General features: G+C 36.3%; 2 protein-coding genes across 3 annotated transcripts in view; one reads left to right on the top strand and one right to left on the bottom strand.

The window, feature by feature from the left end:
- Positions 1-17358, top strand: part of LOC139122663 (uncharacterized) — a 249372-nt gene that overhangs the window by 84400 nt on the left and 147614 nt on the right. The gene's annotated exons all lie outside the window — the stretch shown is intronic.
- On the bottom strand, positions 5268-16298 carry LOC139122655 (annexin A7-like). Of its 2 annotated transcripts, XM_070688251.1 has the most exons (11): positions 16125-16179; positions 14314-14394; positions 12953-13034; positions 12483-12577; positions 11564-11677; positions 11106-11196; positions 10483-10619; positions 9300-9489; positions 8662-8720; positions 7046-7168; positions 5268-6320 (listed from the first exon to the last, which is right to left on the bottom strand). In XM_070688251.1, the coding sequence occupies exons 1-11, from the start codon at positions 16140-16142 to the stop codon at positions 6267-6269; spliced, it is 1044 nt and encodes a 347-aa protein (XP_070544352.1). In that variant the 5' UTR covers positions 16143-16179; the 3' UTR covers positions 5268-6266. The 2 variants fall into 2 exon arrangements, with proteins under 2 accessions (XP_070544352.1, XP_070544353.1); XM_070688252.1 differs by lacking the exon at positions 14314-14394 and having other exon boundaries at positions 16125-16298.

The raw sequence follows: 17358 nt of genomic DNA, 5'->3' as shown, positions 1-17358 counted from the left end.
TTGGTGGGGGTCTCTGCCAACTAGCCAACTTAATTACTTGCCAACTTTCATGGGGGAATAAAGTTCCTAGTGATATAGGAATTGACATCACATTTTATAGCGATAAATGTGGTTTATTAAGAAACAAGTTTTGCATGTGTCTCTGACATAACAATATAATGATAATGAGGCGCTTTAAATAAAATTCTTTGTTTGAAACAGACAACAAAATATGCATATCACGTCAACAAATATGTCGCATTACACGTCGAGCACAAACCAAAATGAACATCGATACACATAGCCGCTTCGAATTCATCTGAATTTCACATTCCGAAATACAGAACGGTGCGTGAGATACCAATCAAACCATTAGACAAAGGATCGAAGTGGAATGACATTCTATACACTAATGATTATATAAGGAAGCGTCAAAAGTTACTCGTCAACCAATGATTTTAAACAAAGAGTAAAACTGACAACTTATAATACAGAAAAAATACCTGCATTTTGACAGAAACGGGCAACATTAAACATGTTGACGACCACATATATCGATCTATCTCTCAATCTAGTAAACACAATACGAACACGACCTTGAACACGGTAGAACAAAATTAGACATCCTAGCTTCCAGAATGAAAGAACAAACTTCATATAATCTCAGCCAACATTTGAACAATGCAGTGTCCCTAATGGCTCAGTACTTGGCCAAACCGTTTTCCCCGCCTATGGCATTGACGGCATCTGCAATTTTACCACAACTTCTCTAACTTCAGTCCCTTTGCTTACTTAACTGACCTATTCCGATTCACTGACGCACACAATATTCCCCTCATCCTGTCAACACTGAATTAAACTGTCAATGAATGATGAAGGTGTTGACTATGACATTAAAAACTCACGTTACAATTGTTGAATAATTGTGGATTAGTAACACATATTTACAGATATGTCGTCTGCGGGTTATCAAGGGGTTTTAATCAACTTTATTTTTTTAGAAATCACTTATTAATAATCCTATTAAAATAATCATCTCTCAAATCGGAATTATATCTCAAAATTGCGCTGTTATTTTATAACAAGGTTCACATCAATAACGAAGAACAAAACATTCGTTACAATTCATATCGGCTATTGCAAGGAGATCTTGGGCGACAAAAACTCAGTCTCTTGAATCTATTTCTGTCCTGTTGTTCCCCAAGAAGCGGGTCAGTAACTTTCAATAGAGAAGTTTACCCGAATGCTTTGCTGTATAACCCGACAAAATTATCCAAAGATACTCAAATTATTCATTCAGGGGGGTTGCAAAACGGGAAATTCGAATTTAAAAAAACTCAACAGATTGATCGGTACTATAGGCGAAGGACCTCAGCTTGCGTCACGCATTCTCGCGAGAGTGGTAGCGCAATTCAACTTGCTCCCTGTATGCTATGCCTGTTTGTTCCTTTGCAAAATAAGTTTGGAATGTTAGAAATTCAACTACTCTTGATAGGATCAAAGTTACCCTCCAATTCTATGTTATGAAACTAAGATTCTATTTTGATTAATGCATGGATAAAGCTGAGGCTAGGATTTTATCACGGAGTTCTCAAGGGTTGTAAGACTTGAAGAAGGGTGCGTCCTGAACGCATTCATATGATGATATGATTTTTTTATATATTTTTCTTTCATTCTCTTCTTTCTAGTTAAATGACTACTTTATGTTTTCAGACAAGTTGCTTTTGAGTTTGTTCGTTCGTTCGACACATATACAGTTATGTAGATATGTTTTATTTTTCATAATGTCGGAACATATTTACCTTTCTCAAAAAAAAGTTATGCATGTGTCAGGTTCACAATCTCGTTGCAGTCAAAATAGTGTCATTGTCGATAGTCATCTTCATTTACCTTAACAGTGTGATATTACAATGTTGACGTACAGTAGTGTCTTTTTTGTATTCCTATTTTCTCGGCCCCTGTTCTAAGCGCGTTAAAAAACTGCGTTATATTTAGTACAACGCAGGATTGGACCTGAGGACCCTATGATTTCCTTGTGGACCAAACACGATTGGAACTAATTTGGGATAATTGGATCTTCGTGTTTTTTCGAATTTCTCGAAAGTGTTAGATGCTGTACAGCTGAATGTTGCAATATTACAAATTACTCATAAAACAAGTGTATAACTTAAAAAGAAACTCAGATGAGCTTACATTTGCTGATTAAACCGACTTGCTTCTCTATCTAATCAGTATCCCAAATTAGTTCCAATCGTGTTGCTAGTGATTATTTTAGTTACTAGCCTATTGGCCAGTAGAGATTTTGCATGAGTTTCGCATATTGCTCATGAACAGCAAAACCAATCAATCTACCATATTTTTTATGAAATGGTGAGAAATACAATCACAATCTGAAGGGAGGATTATCAGAAAATTATATCTAAATGTCATGATTATTCTTTTCCATAATATTCCTGTAGCACTTATTCTGGCTGTGTGTCATTACGAGAAATACCTTTTCACTGAGGAAGTATCCGTATTTATCTATTTGAACATGTTCTTTTGCCGTCTTTTATTCCGGAGTGAGCTGTACTTTTCCAACCTAGATTCATTCATCAATACTGGGACCGCTTTTGTTTTTAATTTATGTAAATGATATGCCAGCAGCTGTTAAGTGTAAGATTCTATTGTACGCCGATGATTCGGCTTTGTTTGTCTCTGGCAAAGACATAAATGAAATACAGGAGGCGTTGAGTAGTGAAATGGAGACAATTCAGGAATGGTTAGTTGACAACAAGTTGTCTTTGCATCTCGGTAAAACCGAGTCAATTCTATTTGGAACAAAAAGAAAGTTGAAAAATTCAAACGAACTACAGGTAAAGTGTTGTGGAACTGACATTGAGTCAAAGCGGCAAGTTGCAAATTTAGGAGTAAAATTAGATCAGTCGCTGTCGGGTGATTCCATCGTAAATGATATTGTCAGTAAATGTTCTAAAAAAGTGAAATTTCTTTACAGAAATGCAAGGGATTTAAATTTGATATAAAGAAGCTCCTTGTCTCAGCGCTGACTCAACAATGCTCAATGTTATTTCGATTATGCTTGTTCTGCATGGTACTCTGGGCTTACAAAACGATCTAAATCACGGCTACAAGTGGCTCAAAATAAAGTTATCAGATTTCTGTTGAATGTCCCGCCTAGAGCTCACATTGGGCCGGGCGAATTCCGTCAAGTAGGTATGTTGCCTGTTGAACAGAGAGTAAACCAACTTAAAGTTAATCATATGCATAATATCTTCAATGACCATGCTCCCGATTACATGAGAAATCAAGTACAAAGATACATAAGCTGTTACAGTACAAGAAATAGTGTTGCATCTTTCAAGATTCCAAGGGTAAAAGGTTGTGGCATTAATTCCTTTAATTATACAGGTTCCGTACTTTGGAATAGTTTACCTTTGTCACTAAGACGATGTGAGTCAATCGGTGTGTTCAAAAAAAGAGTAAAAGACCACTTAATGTCAAGAATGTTTCTCTGATTTTAATGAATGATATATATCTATCTACACTTTATAAAACATAATTGTCATGACATTTTCCCCATGTATTCCAATACATCAAGCAGAACAATTGCCGTCTTGTCAAAATCAAATCCGTCATTTTGTATTTTTTAACATCGAGGACCACAATGGAAATAAGCATCAATTGCTTTCTTGTGTTATCCTCGGCAGTAATGTCAAATGTACATTTTATATATTTTATTTTAATTGCCAAATAAATTCAATCAATCAATCAATTGTTGAAACCAAAGTGTTTGTACTATAATTAATCGGCTACTGTGAGAGATGCATGAAGATATCGGGATTGGTTGGGAGAGATGACATGTAATTGAAGATATGGTCGTAGCGGGCGCTCCATCACGCAAACGCGTTACAGAAAACCTACACATTACATGCACTGAATAATTCAGTTCAGTGTCTTTGTCAAATTTTATTAGCGTGTATATTTTTACTGTACACTTGTGGTGTTGCAGCCAACATTGGAGGTATATCATAACAGTTGTTGGTGAATCCTCGGTCAAAATAGTCTTTTCGTGCCCCTGTCAGATGACAGGATAAACCACGGTCCCTCCACAACCGTGGATAAACAAATTTTGTAATACCTGGTGGAGACAATTCGTAACATTCTTTACTGTGTTTGGCCACCCTCAATGAACTTGACTAATGAGATATGTTCATGTTGAGTGTCATTGACACAACATTCTATCATAAACCTTCACCCTACCAACAATGAAAGTGAACAAAAGCAAAGATCTGAGTTTTCTATCAATCCTTCTCCTCACACTCATTACCTTGCTAAGATCACAGAGTGACTTCAAAAGACGAAGACAGGAGAGGATATTTCTGCTTCCTCATATTGTATTCAAAAATATTATGAAAATGTCCCTTGCAACCTATGATAGTAATTTTGTTACAATTTGGACCTGGGCAAATAAGCATGGAATCTCATTCCTTGAGATGTAGATAGATGTGAGAACAGTAACCATGTGCAATGGGCAATGTTTACATTGAGTGAATTTGATAGCAATCACATATACATACATACATACATACATACATACATACATACATACATACATACATACATACATACATACATACATACATACATACATACATACATACATACGTACGTACGTACGTACATACATACATACAATGTATCCTTTAATTTTGTATGAAGTCTTCATGACCTCTCACAACATGAAATATTTCTGAGTAAAATGAGTTTGCCCATCATTTTCATCAGTTCATCATCCAACATACCTATCATCTATTTCTTCTGTCTCCGTTCTTTTATTTATCCTTTCATGGTATTCAGACTCAATTTTTAACAAATTTCCACTGATCTACCACTTGGGGGGGTTGAGTAATTAAACTTTCCTTTATCTTACTTTTGTGAAAATTGAAAATGTAATTTTTACCCATAGAGTTAACAAAGGGATGGCAGCCATTTTGAATTTCAAATATCAGTAAATTTAAGGTAATTTGTTTCTCGTTCCAAAATTTGCACGGTGACCCAAGATTTTTTATCCATGATTTTGAAAGAAAATGGTTGAAACTTTCCTTGAGGAATGCTTGTGTCATTTACTTTTGAGGCACATGATCTTCCTTTCATTATTGGAGTCTGACAAATATATGCATAATATTGCACTGTCTACCGTTTGTCCAATCAAGCCTTTGTGCCCAGAGATTATTGTCCTTCTCTGTGCATGTCGGGAATATTAACAGTATGGTACGATACACAAGTGGTTTAGCAGTTCCATCTGTGCTTTATTTCTAAATGCATGAGAATGAACAGGGAGATTTATCAAAAAAAAACGAGTTGAAAGCAATGTCTTCGGTATAAATAGACTTCACGATTCTACTGAAATCAATTAATCTTATTCAAGTCAATTTATGTAAACAGGATCTTCTTTGTAAGCTTTAAAACATATTCAAAATTCTTGCTAAAAAATATGAGAATCTGCAGCTAAAATAAGAACAATTTTCAAGCCTCTTTACAAACTGAAAAGATAATTAAAACTAAATTGCCTCTAGTCGTGATTCTTTCACTATTTCCTCCAGGCACTTGTGTGTGTAGTGTCAAACTTTGTGAGAGTTGTCAGCCAGCAAAAACTCATGTTTCAAATGGTTAGTGTAAGAGGATCAAGCATACAGGAATGTTTTAAGAAAAGCTGACACAATTTCATGATAGTTTTGAGTAGGCAGCAGAGAGAAGTGTGTCCAAGTGATGAAGTAGATATTTCTCTGTTGTATGTTGTAGGCACAGGTGTATAAAGGCAATATTGTCATATAAAATGAGATTGATAGGTGCACAAAGATGTATTTAAATACTATCTCCTACATATATATCTGGGAAACTAAAGTTAATATAGTCAGATAGCCTTTGTTAGATTTCATATTTCGTAGAAAAAATGGTGATTTAATACTTGTACTAAGCGGCCATCTTGTGGTTGTATTTAGCGCCCTCTAGTGGTTGCATTTAGTACCAGCCAACAGGTTGAGAGTCGTGGACATTCATTCATAAAAAGTTCATTTCCAACAAAGACTATCTAAGACAGATGAAATGATAATACGTGACATATCCTCTTGTTATTACATCAAGTTTTTTCATCGTGCATAATTAACGTGTAAATAGCTATATTGCTATCTAGATTAAAGTTTCCCGAAATTTATTACTCTGAAATAGATTTCCAAATCGGAGAATTATGACTGTTATATCACTTTAATTCAATGTGCACGTGGTGATTAATTTCCGACGATTGCCAGGAGAATTTTCTTGTAGTCACCAGATGTATCATCCTGCATAAAGAAAAACAAAAGTACAGGCTTTGAGTGTCAAGCCATTGGAAATAAAACAATCATTTTGATACATGGTCTCAGTAGATATTTAGTGACACTGTTCAGTCTGTAGGTTTCATGTGTGTTTCCCAACACACATGTGTGTTAAATAACTCTTAGCTTTGTTTTACTGGCCATCATCACTCTAAAACAAAGTCAGTATTTCCCGTATTGGTTTTCCTCTTTCCTCCTGTCATTGTTAAAATTCATCAACTTGCAAACTTTCAAAAGGCTAAAAATTTGTAAAATGGTTGGCACATAATTTCAAAGAAAATTTGTCTGTTGACAAATATTGGGTTTTCTCGTCTCTGTTATGCATAATTTCATGAAACTGACCAATAAAAATTACTGTCACAAGGCACATTTAGAAATTGTAATAGTTCTATTGAATAGATTCCCTGAGCTTTGAAAGAAATTGTAATTTGAATTGCAAATATAAATTTGGGATCCCTGCTCAACATTGTAGCACGCATTCTTGTTTGTGCTATTTTCTATTCCGTCCAAAATGACAGTTCTCAATAATTACAAAGAACATTACAAATATCAAAGTGATACAATTTTTTTCTATGCGGTATGACAATGAAGATGGCAACCACATAGATTGGCTGAAATTAAAATGCAAAGTTCTTCACAGAATGCTCTGACAAGCTGTTAAAGAATTATTTGATTGACGCATGGGTACTTACAGCAATGAACTGTGACAGAGGCTGTGAATACATTCTTTGGAATTCATGTTTGATTTGCTCCATGTCCTTTTCACATCGCGACACAACCACACGTATCAAAGTGTCGTCATCTGTGCCAAGTCCCTGTAAGGAGCAAAGAATTGACCATGAAACAAATAAAATGACTTTTGAATTAGCTGAGTCAGTAAAGACAATACTTCAATGAAAATTGTCTACACATATCCTATAGTTACAAAGCCCACGGTTGGTCATAAACCGTACCTGACAAGCCGACAAATCTACATAGACTCCCACACATTGTATGATTGTATGCAAATTATGCAACAGATATTCAATTCATACATTACAGGGCTCGAAAGTAGCGGTAGTCCCGCGTCCACAGACTACCAACTTTTCTCTGGGGCTACCACAATCCATGAAATGGGTTACAGTCAAACCCTGCTGGACACAGAAAGGCCAGTCTGTGACTTTATTATGCAAATTGCAAAGACGACCGTGCGGTGGAACTCTGCAACCAAATTTCAATATCTGAACTGACGGACTTGAATGGCAGGCACAGGAAATGATGGCCAATTAAAACACATTTTAGTTGCATTTTGATCATAATGTATCAATCACAGTTACATGGAAATTATGTCCCCTCCCAACAGAAAGCCCATGGTCTATTTTAGCCCTGGTACAGTATGTCTCAGTGCTGAGAAGGTCGTGTCATCTTCATGGCGACTATCAAACTTTTGCATACAACTCTGAGAGTAAAACGGGTTGTCAATAGGTCACCAAACTTTTGAGTATCACTATCGTCCATTGTACCTGTTTCCTTGGTATTAAAGGTGTCCAATATTCACATCAAATAACTAGAAAATTCACTGTATTGGCAGAATCTCAAAAAATAGCATTTTCTTGTCTTGGTAACGAAAAAAGAAATCCCTGAACTAAAATATGCATGGGCTACCAGCCATTGTCACCGGGCTACCAACTTTAGAAAATGGTAGCCCAAGTGGACTACCAGGGAAAAAGGTAATTTCGAGCCCTGCATAATTATGTTAGCCTGTTCATCCCCCATTTCCGGTAAACAGAACCGTAATCACCGTTGATAACAATGGATTTAGGCCAAACCACGATAATAAAAGGGTTAACCCTTTCTTGTCTGACAGTATACTTTCTCTGTCGGCAAAGTTAGTGAAAAGCAGTATTGAGCCAAAATCATACGTATTTTCACCCACTTGGCTTGATCTGTTATAGCAGGTTTAGTCTGTCAAAGTCATGTTTACAGTGTCTCTGTTTTCAGGGGCGTTCAAATGTTTAGTTTCTTGTTAAAATCATAGACCCTCGAAAAAAGACATTTTTTCTCCAGGGTCTATGTTAAAATGCACCATATGGGACATATATGTTATGCTTCACTAGTTTTAATCAACTTGACCTGATGTTGACACATAAACTTGGCAGGTTTAAACTAGTGCGATGGTTTTGATTCAATGTACACAGAAAGTCACAATTATACAATTTTGAAATAATTTGAGAGGCGTTTCTAGAAGGTATACTTTCGCAGTTACAGTATCTCCTATTGCATAATATTATAAAAGATTATTCAAATTAAAATAAATTATTTACAATACCTTCATGGATTTGTACAGTTGCTCTGCAAAGTATGCGGCTTTGTTGCGCGCGCATTTCACTGAAAGAAAAAATCATTTTAATCATGTCAGTGATTTGACTGTGTTTAATGTTGAGATAAAACCATGGCAATTGAAAAAGATTCAAAAATGGTCTGCCTGAGACATCTGTGGACGTTAGTACCAGCTATCACTATCATCTGACAATCTTGGAAAGTTCAACCTTCATATATGTGAGTTCAAGCATTACACTTTTGCTGTACACAGTTTTGCTTGATTGATATTTTCGTAATCCGTTTTATTTTTTGATTCATTTGAACACTATATTTCAGTACAATACATGAACACTTCCTCGAGTCAGCCCATGAATTCTTTTACAAGGATATGATGTGAGACTGGTAACAAGTACACTTGGCAACATGTCTGATCCTATTTGACCACAAAAAGAATTATTTTACATCACAGCAAAGACCGGATTCATGTGTGAGGCTAGGCACGGTTATATCTTGTGTGCAAATTTCCTTGCTACATTTTGTTCAGTAAAATGAACAAATTCTACAAAAACAAGTTGTTTCACTTTAAATCACCACAAACTTCACAAAACTTGATGAACTGAGTTTGAAATCACACCAGTGACTTACCGATGGTTAGCAGGCCCTTCTCAATGTCTCCAGAAAACTCACTCTTAATTGCTTTTTCAATGTCTTTCTTGGATATCTTGGCGTACTCATCAAATGTCGCACGCAACTGTTCAAAACTTCTTGTTGCTAGAATGACGTTGAATCTTGATTCATCTGTCCCACGTTGCTGCTCGCCGGCATCGTACAATGCCTTGAAAATTACACAGAAATGAAATAATTGAAATCACTGCCTAGAAAGTGTTTGGGTTTGTCTGTTGTTTTTACAGCAAGTGCAAAATAATTGGCTACTGAAGTTGATAAGTTCCTGTCCCCTCTGGAAAACAGCGGGGAAATGTGTCTTTGGAAAATGACAACTGTGATCAGTATATTTCTAACATGATCATATATAAGGCCAAAAAATAAGAGGTTTGTTTCGGGTCATTGACATGTGGCAAAAACGATGCGGCGCGGCATGATTTTTTTTTCTTTCAATTTTTGTATTTTGGTGGAATTTGATAAATTTTCCCCTTTTTTCCATAGGGGCAAAGAAAAACAGGGAAAAAAAAGACTTGACGTGCACACTTTGAAGTGGTGCTGGCAATTTTTTGGCCCATTATATGTTCTATATGTCTAATTTTCTTACAATCTTCCTCATTCGTGAAGTATGGAGAGAAATAAGGAGAGTGCCAGGGATGGGAACTTGTTGAAATTCTGTGGAAAACACCAATTAAAGTTCTTAATTGTCATCCCAGGTGACATTCGACTTTGTGGCCAATAATTCATCCTACAATGTAAACTGGATCTAAGTGGTATGGCAAACTGGAAGAATCAGTCCAACTACAACAGATGTTCCGAAGCAACGATGGGAAAGCACAAAGCTTTGAGATAATGGGGTAGGAGAGATGCGTTGGGCTTTACCAGTGCTAATAAACTTGATCTTAATTCTATAACAACGTTAAATCTAAGGTCAAGACCTAGGGTATGGCTGTAGCTGACTATTGGAAAGCGCACATGGTTTGAAATATCTCTAAATACTAGTAGGTGAAATCCGGAAAAAAATTAAATCTGAAAATATATTCAATGCAGAGGAATAATTGACATTTAATACTGGCACTGCTGGCGCTAGTCATCAATGTCAGCCCTGAGGCTCTGCCACATCATGACATGCATAAACAGAATAACTGAAAGTTGATGACCAACTCACCTTGGCATCATCCTTAGCTTTAGCAACATCAACCCCTGATTTCTCGTCTCTGCCTCCTACTGACATAGAAACCATCAACTTTCCGAAATGTCCAGATGTATCTGATCTCAGGTCATCTTCAAGATCTCCGCCGTAATCTAGTGGAAATGATAGTCATGCATATGGTGTAACAATGCTGAGGCATCAACCTTACTGGCATGTACAACTTTGTAAACTATGAATCCACTGACAAACACTTTGTAAACAAAAAATCTTCCGACAATACTACCAAAAGAAACAAATTGGCATGCATATTTCAATCATTTTTTTCTTTCCTAATTCCTCAACCTGAAAATGAAATCAGCACCTCAGAAATTTACACTGATGGATTTGTTTAAAGGAAGACAGTCATCGGAACTGCGCTCAAAGGTCGCTAGGGACCCCTACGACCCATGTAAACACTGTATCCAAGGTATGTTGGCTATTGATGAAAGTTAACACGTTTGTCATAATTTACATCGTAAAATTTAAATGTTGCAGCTATGTTGACATGATGCATCCATATATAGTGCATGAAATACATTGTTCGTAAACAATAAAGTCGCACATACGCAGTTCCGATGACCACTTCCCTTTAACCGTACCTTTCTTGTAGGCTAATTTAATGGCCAGTATTTCAGCGTTTGTTCTGGTGCACATGATTTCAATCAAAGCAGCTTCATCAGTTCCGAGACCCTGTCAATCAAAAAACAATGTAAGTGTGAATTCAGAGAAGTCCTGTCAATCAAAAAGCCATGAAATCATGAATGCATTGCGTTCCTATATGAAATCTGAAAGAGACAAACCTATCAATTATTGTATTTCCATAATAAAAGAGTTGTGTCATTGAACTGATATGATTCAACACATCTTATGCAAACTACAAACCTCACGTTAGCGGTTCCCACATTGCTGTCAAGATTTTCAAATAAAGGAATAACTCCATTCAAAATGACTCATTATCGTTTGATTTGCATAGTCAAGAATGCTCATGAATCTACTTTGCATAGGTTAATGTAAGACGGAAACGCCAAACAAGAGAGATTGGAACTTCAATGGTTACCTTCATTGCTCTTTTCAATTCCGCAGCATCAAATCGTGGTGCAGACAGCATCAGTGCCTGGACTGTCTTCTCAAAGTTACCACTCAGTTCACTCCCGAAGTCTTCTACCAATTTCTAAACATAGACGTACACCATTGTGAACATAGATATACATCATGGTGAACATAGATATACATCATGGTGACCATAGACATACATCATGGTGAACATAGACAGACGTAGACATACACCATGGTGACCATATACATCATGGCGAACACAGACATACATCATGGGGACTACGGACATGGTGACCATAGACATACATCATGGTGACCATAGACATACATCATGGTGAACATAGACATACATCATGGTGAACATAGACATACATCATGGTGACCATAGACATACATTATGGTGAATATAGACATACATCATGGTGAACATAGACATACATCATAGTGAACACAGACATACATCACGTTGACCATAGACATACATCATGGTGACCATAGACATACATCTTGGTGACCATAGACATACATCATGGTGAACATAGACATACATTATGGTGAAATCACAATCTGTATTGACAGTTTCACCATTAATAGATTTATGTCGCACAAAGAATTTTCTACAATACACGGGGCCAAGAATTATAAAAAATGCTACACAGCAAAACAATTTTTTACAGTATAGAATCAGAACACTCATTGGAGGAAGGAAGCCTCTGGGTACGGCCTTATAATGATGTGGATCATTTGAAGGAAGGATATCGATACAGAATACATGCTTCTGTTTCTTTAGTCCTAATATTTGCATCGCACCCAGTCATTTTATACTAGATCATGACAGAGAATGGTTTAATCTTTCCCCAGGGAGAGTTTGAGCAAAAGTTAAGAACTCTCTGTTTCATTATTTTGGGTTCAATACCTACCCGGCCATACATTGTTTTGTAATAATTTGATATTTGCTGTCGCTGTTCATTGCTACATGATGTTACAACTTGAATAATGGTTTGCTCATCAGTTCCTGGAACGCAAAATAAGATTATCACGTTATTTAGAAGAAGAAAATTGTATAACTTGTATGAGGCACTGGTTTACAAGTGTTTTATTTTGCTTTAAATCACAGTATCACCATAGTTTCACAAATCATTCTCATCATACACGTTCGAGTAGGAGGATTTCCGGAAATATTCACAAGAAATCTGTGTGTAAATTTAGGAAGTTGAAACTTTTTCGATCAATTTAGTTGGAAAATGTAATAACCTATCTGTTCTCTATTTCGAAACTAGGAACTTTCTCAATCAGATCATGCCATGCTGAAATGAAATAGCAATCCTCACCAACTTCAATATAGTGAGGGCGCTGTTGTACAGGACATGACCGCTCAAACAAGACTTACCACGACCTTTCATGGCCTTCCGCAAAACTTCAGCCTCATATTGACCGTTAAAGCCTGCCTTTGGTTTGATAGAACCTTCTCCCTGTGGTGAGAACATTGGTGATTGCAGAAAAGTGATTTAAAAAGTGCGATGTACCTTGCAGTTTATTAAATATTGAAGAATTCAAGAGCAAACCCAGAAAATTGGAGGTAGACTTTGAACGAGACACACCGATGGATTTTAGTACTATTATGTGGTTCATTATCAATGTTGTGTTCAGATAAAAGACGACAGTATGGCAAATCCAGAATAGAATGTGATGCACAGATTACCAACATGCAGTCACAGAAATGTGAAACGGTACTTTTCAAAACTAATAAAGTGCTACTTGTAGTTGTGTTGTACAGACGGAACACTACACATAAACCTGGTTTGTGGTGATTATATCAATTAATGACATCAAATGATGTGGAGTGGTTTTAGTTTTTTGACTTCAACAACACTTTAAATTCGTATAACTGAGCAATTAAATTGATGTGCAAACAGATATTGTCTTATGTTCCATAGAATCAAGGAAATTTTCCTTGCAAACGGAATTCCCACCAAGGGTCAAGGCAGTTTCTGTCACTTTGAAAATCTGCATTTGTGTTCTTCATATTGGATTTGAGAATGATTTTGAACTCTATTATCTGTAGTACATGAAACCAAGTTCCTGAGTTTAGAGTTTTGTTAAGAACACGACAAAATATTGTACAAAAGCAGAAAATCCACTTTTGACACTATAAACCTAGTTTTTGTACGGACTAAACTCAGTGATCTGTGAGTGATGCTCTTGACAGGGAACAACCATCAAAGTCTTTTCATTACTGGCTTCCAAAAGATTACCGAACTTTCTTGACACTTTTAAGGCACTAATATTACTGATGAATAGTACTCTCAAATTTTTGACATTTTCAGAGTTTGAGAACTTATTTTCTAATTTTGATTGAAAATCTGCAGGGTAGTACTTTTTCCAAAGGAAAAAAACTGTTGATACAAATCAAAGAGACTTGTGGGTAATTGATGGTTTGATGACTTCTGCGTCCCACATTGATTGTCCAATACAGTGTTTTTCCATAATGCAATACATCTAGCTGGCCATTCTTTCAGTGAAAAGTCAAAAAGTAACATCAAAGTTTAATTTACGAGATTCACACCCCTGCTGTTTTACAAATTCTATAGTTTTCTAAAACTTTCTTCTGTGGTCTAGCGGTACCTTTGTATCCAAAATGAATTTGCTGGCAACCTTTTCCCATCTTGATAATATCTCAAATAATTGGAACCTATCGAATTTTTAATGAATTACAAGTGGAAAGTGTTTATTCAACCATTACATAATTACCGTATTTGTCACTAATGGCCATTGTCCTGCGTGAATTTTGAAAAGCAACGAGATAGGTTTTAACATGTTCACTTGGATTTCCTGTTAAGAGATTCGCATACACAAATGATAACAATGGGGTTGGTTTAAACCATGGTGGTGAACAGGTTAAAACCAGAGATGTTGGTTAGGGATTTTATGAAATAGTCAGACATTTGAAATTGCTTGCAGTGGTACATGTGCATATTGCACCACCCATAACATGGCCATTCTTCAGTCCATGATCACGGTTCCTTTCAAGGACAATTCAACAAAATACAGATCAGTTGCAGAACCAGCATCTACTCTTCCATTGACATGACTCTGATTATTTCCCAAGTTCACATTATTCACATAAAATTAACCCTGATATTCATAGCGCATTCTGGTATTATCATGCAATTCTGTTTACAATCACACCCACTACAATAACAGTGTCAACATTTTCTGTTTTCTGAGACACACTTTTGTAAGATCTTTGGGACAGCTTGCACTCACACAAATTTCAGCCACATATCTCAAAGCATTGAAACAAAACATAGGGAAAACCACGGTCCCTCGGGACCGTGGGAAAACCGATTTTTGAAAGGTTATGCAAATTACCTGTCACATGATAGTTACGTAAATAATGGTGACATTATGGTAACCAAAATGTTTCCCTATATCTAGGCTTTCCGAAAATATATAATTTACAGGGGTTCTGAGCTTAAAAACCGCTAGAGAATTGTTAGCTTAAAAAGGTCAATTTCTTGTCTTGGAACTTTAAACAGGAAAAGTAAAATAAACAGCTAGTGTACACCCTGGACTAGATAAAGGCTATGACCTTTGACCTTGTATGAATGTCAAATTTTAAAGAGGAAATAGACCAATGTATTTCACGGCAACATATCAGGTTTAAAAACTTTTCCGGGTAGAAAACATTTCGAACAGTTGCTTTCGACAAAAAAAAATTTTTTGATGATCTTTAAACAAGTTCGGTACAAGTGCACAATTACTGACCTTCAATTTCCGAGCAAATGACCCTGACCTTAGCTTACAGTCACCAACATACTGGGTGGGGCAGATTCTGAGAAATTCAGATGTCTTTCAATTTAAATCAAAGAAAACTGAAAAAGATTTTACTGATTCAGATCTTCTGCACACATGTGTTGAGAATTACAGAGAAACAAATTCAAAATTGATTAACACTTTTTCATGATTTTTTTTTTTTGATACAAGATACTACTTATAGTGTTTGACATGTTGAAAGATACTGAATGAATGGATGACCATGCATATATTCGACCCCGGTTTTAGACACGATCAATGACACAGTCGCGAAAATGTTAATGGTCATGGCCATTAATTCATTTTTGCGATGGTTTCATTAAATTTGACTAAAACCGGGGACGAATATATGCATGGTCCCCCCATTCACTCATTATCTTTCAACATGTCAAACAATATAAGTAGTATCTGATATAAAAAAAAAATCATGAAAAATGGCCGACTTTGTCCTTTTAAAACAATGACTCTTTAGTAAGGCGGTAAGGCGGTGACACTGTGACTATGAACAGAATATACACAGAACACACTGCATGCATATGCACAGATACAAACAGGCTATCGACAAGCAAAGATAGCAATTACAAGCACATCGGTAAATGTTCAAGTTCAATAGTCTACGTCCAAGTTTAACCTCCGCACAATACTGCAACATCAACTGCACTACTTGGGAGCAGTTAACCAAGACCAATGTTCAGGGAAAGACAGCAAAGAAACACTAAATTCTAGAGACTGCTTGCAGGTCTTACCTCAGATGACGTAGCCATTGTAAATGGAATGTCAAATGTCGGTAGATAGTTTATGTAGCCGACACGAACATGGGGTTACACGAAAAATACGTGAATAGGAAAATAATATTATGCATGCATATGAAATAGCGTGGGGCATGTGCGAACTTGCAAACTTACTTGCCAACTTTCATGAGGGAATGTTGGTAGGGATCTCTGTCAACTTGCCAACCTACTTACTTGCCAACTTTCATAGGGGAAGTTGGTTGGGGTCTCTGCCAACTTAATTACTTGCCAACTTTCATGGGGTAATTAAGTTGCTTGTGAGTTGGCAATTAACATCACATTCTGTAGCAATAAATGTGTTATATAAAGAAACAAGGTTTTTTTTATGTGTCTCTGACATAACAAGATAATGATAATGAGGCTCTTTAAATAAAGTTCTTTGTTTGAAATTGAAACAGAGAACAAAATATGCATATCACGTCAACAAATATGTCGCATTACACGTCGAGCATAAACCAAAATGAACATCGATACACATAGCAGCCTCGAATTCATCTGAATTTCCCCTTCAAAAACACAGAATAGAAAACATCCCATTTCGAAGGCATGTCATGAAGAACACCATCAGAAAACGGTGCGTGAGATACCATCAAACCGTTAGATAAAGGAAGTGGAATGACATTCTAAGGAAGCGTCAAAAGTTACTCGTCAACCAATGATTTCAAACAAAGTTTAAAACTGACATCTTATAACACAGAGAAAATACCTGCATTTTGACAGAATCGCTCAACATTAAACATGTTGACGACTACATATATTTATCTCTCAATCTAGTAAAGACAATACGAACACGACCTAGAACACAGTAGAACAAAATTAGACATCCCAGCTTCCAAGATGAACGAACAAACTTCATATCATCCTCTGACAGCCAACATTTGAACAATGCAGTGTCCCTAATGGCTCAGTACTTGGCCTAACCGTTTTCCCCATCCATGGCATTGATGCCATCTGCAATTTTACCACAACTTCTCTAACTTCAGTCTCTTCGCTTACTTAACTGACCTATTCCGATTCACTGACGCACACAATATTCACCTCATCTTGTCAACACTGAATTAAAGTGTCAATGAATGATGTAAGGTGTTGACTATCGATGTGAAAAATAATTCATTACCTGACATTGAAAACTCAAATTACAATTGTTGAATAATTGTGGATTAGTAACACATATTTACAGATATGTCGT

This window comes from Ptychodera flava, chromosome 22, assembly GCF_041260155.1.
Source record: "Ptychodera flava strain L36383 chromosome 22, AS_Pfla_20210202, whole genome shotgun sequence".
In the NCBI taxonomy this organism is placed as follows: domain Eukaryota; kingdom Metazoa; phylum Hemichordata; class Enteropneusta; family Ptychoderidae; genus Ptychodera; species Ptychodera flava.
Note: the sequence above shows the minus strand (reverse complement) of the source record. Positions and strands in the feature narration are given on the sequence as shown.

What these genes read in the sequence shown, in the direction of transcription:
- LOC139122655 (XM_070688251.1), bottom strand. An exon ending in AAGCTAAGGATGATGCCAAG is followed by an intron (nt 9,490 to 10,482) that starts GTGAGTTGGTCA and finishes GTAATTTTCAAG; the next exon opens with GCATTGTACGATGCCGGCGA. An exon ending in CTCTGTCACAGTTCATTGCT is followed by an intron (nt 6,321 to 7,045) that starts GTAAGTACCCAT and finishes TTCTTTATGCAG; the next exon opens with GATGATACATCTGGTGACTA.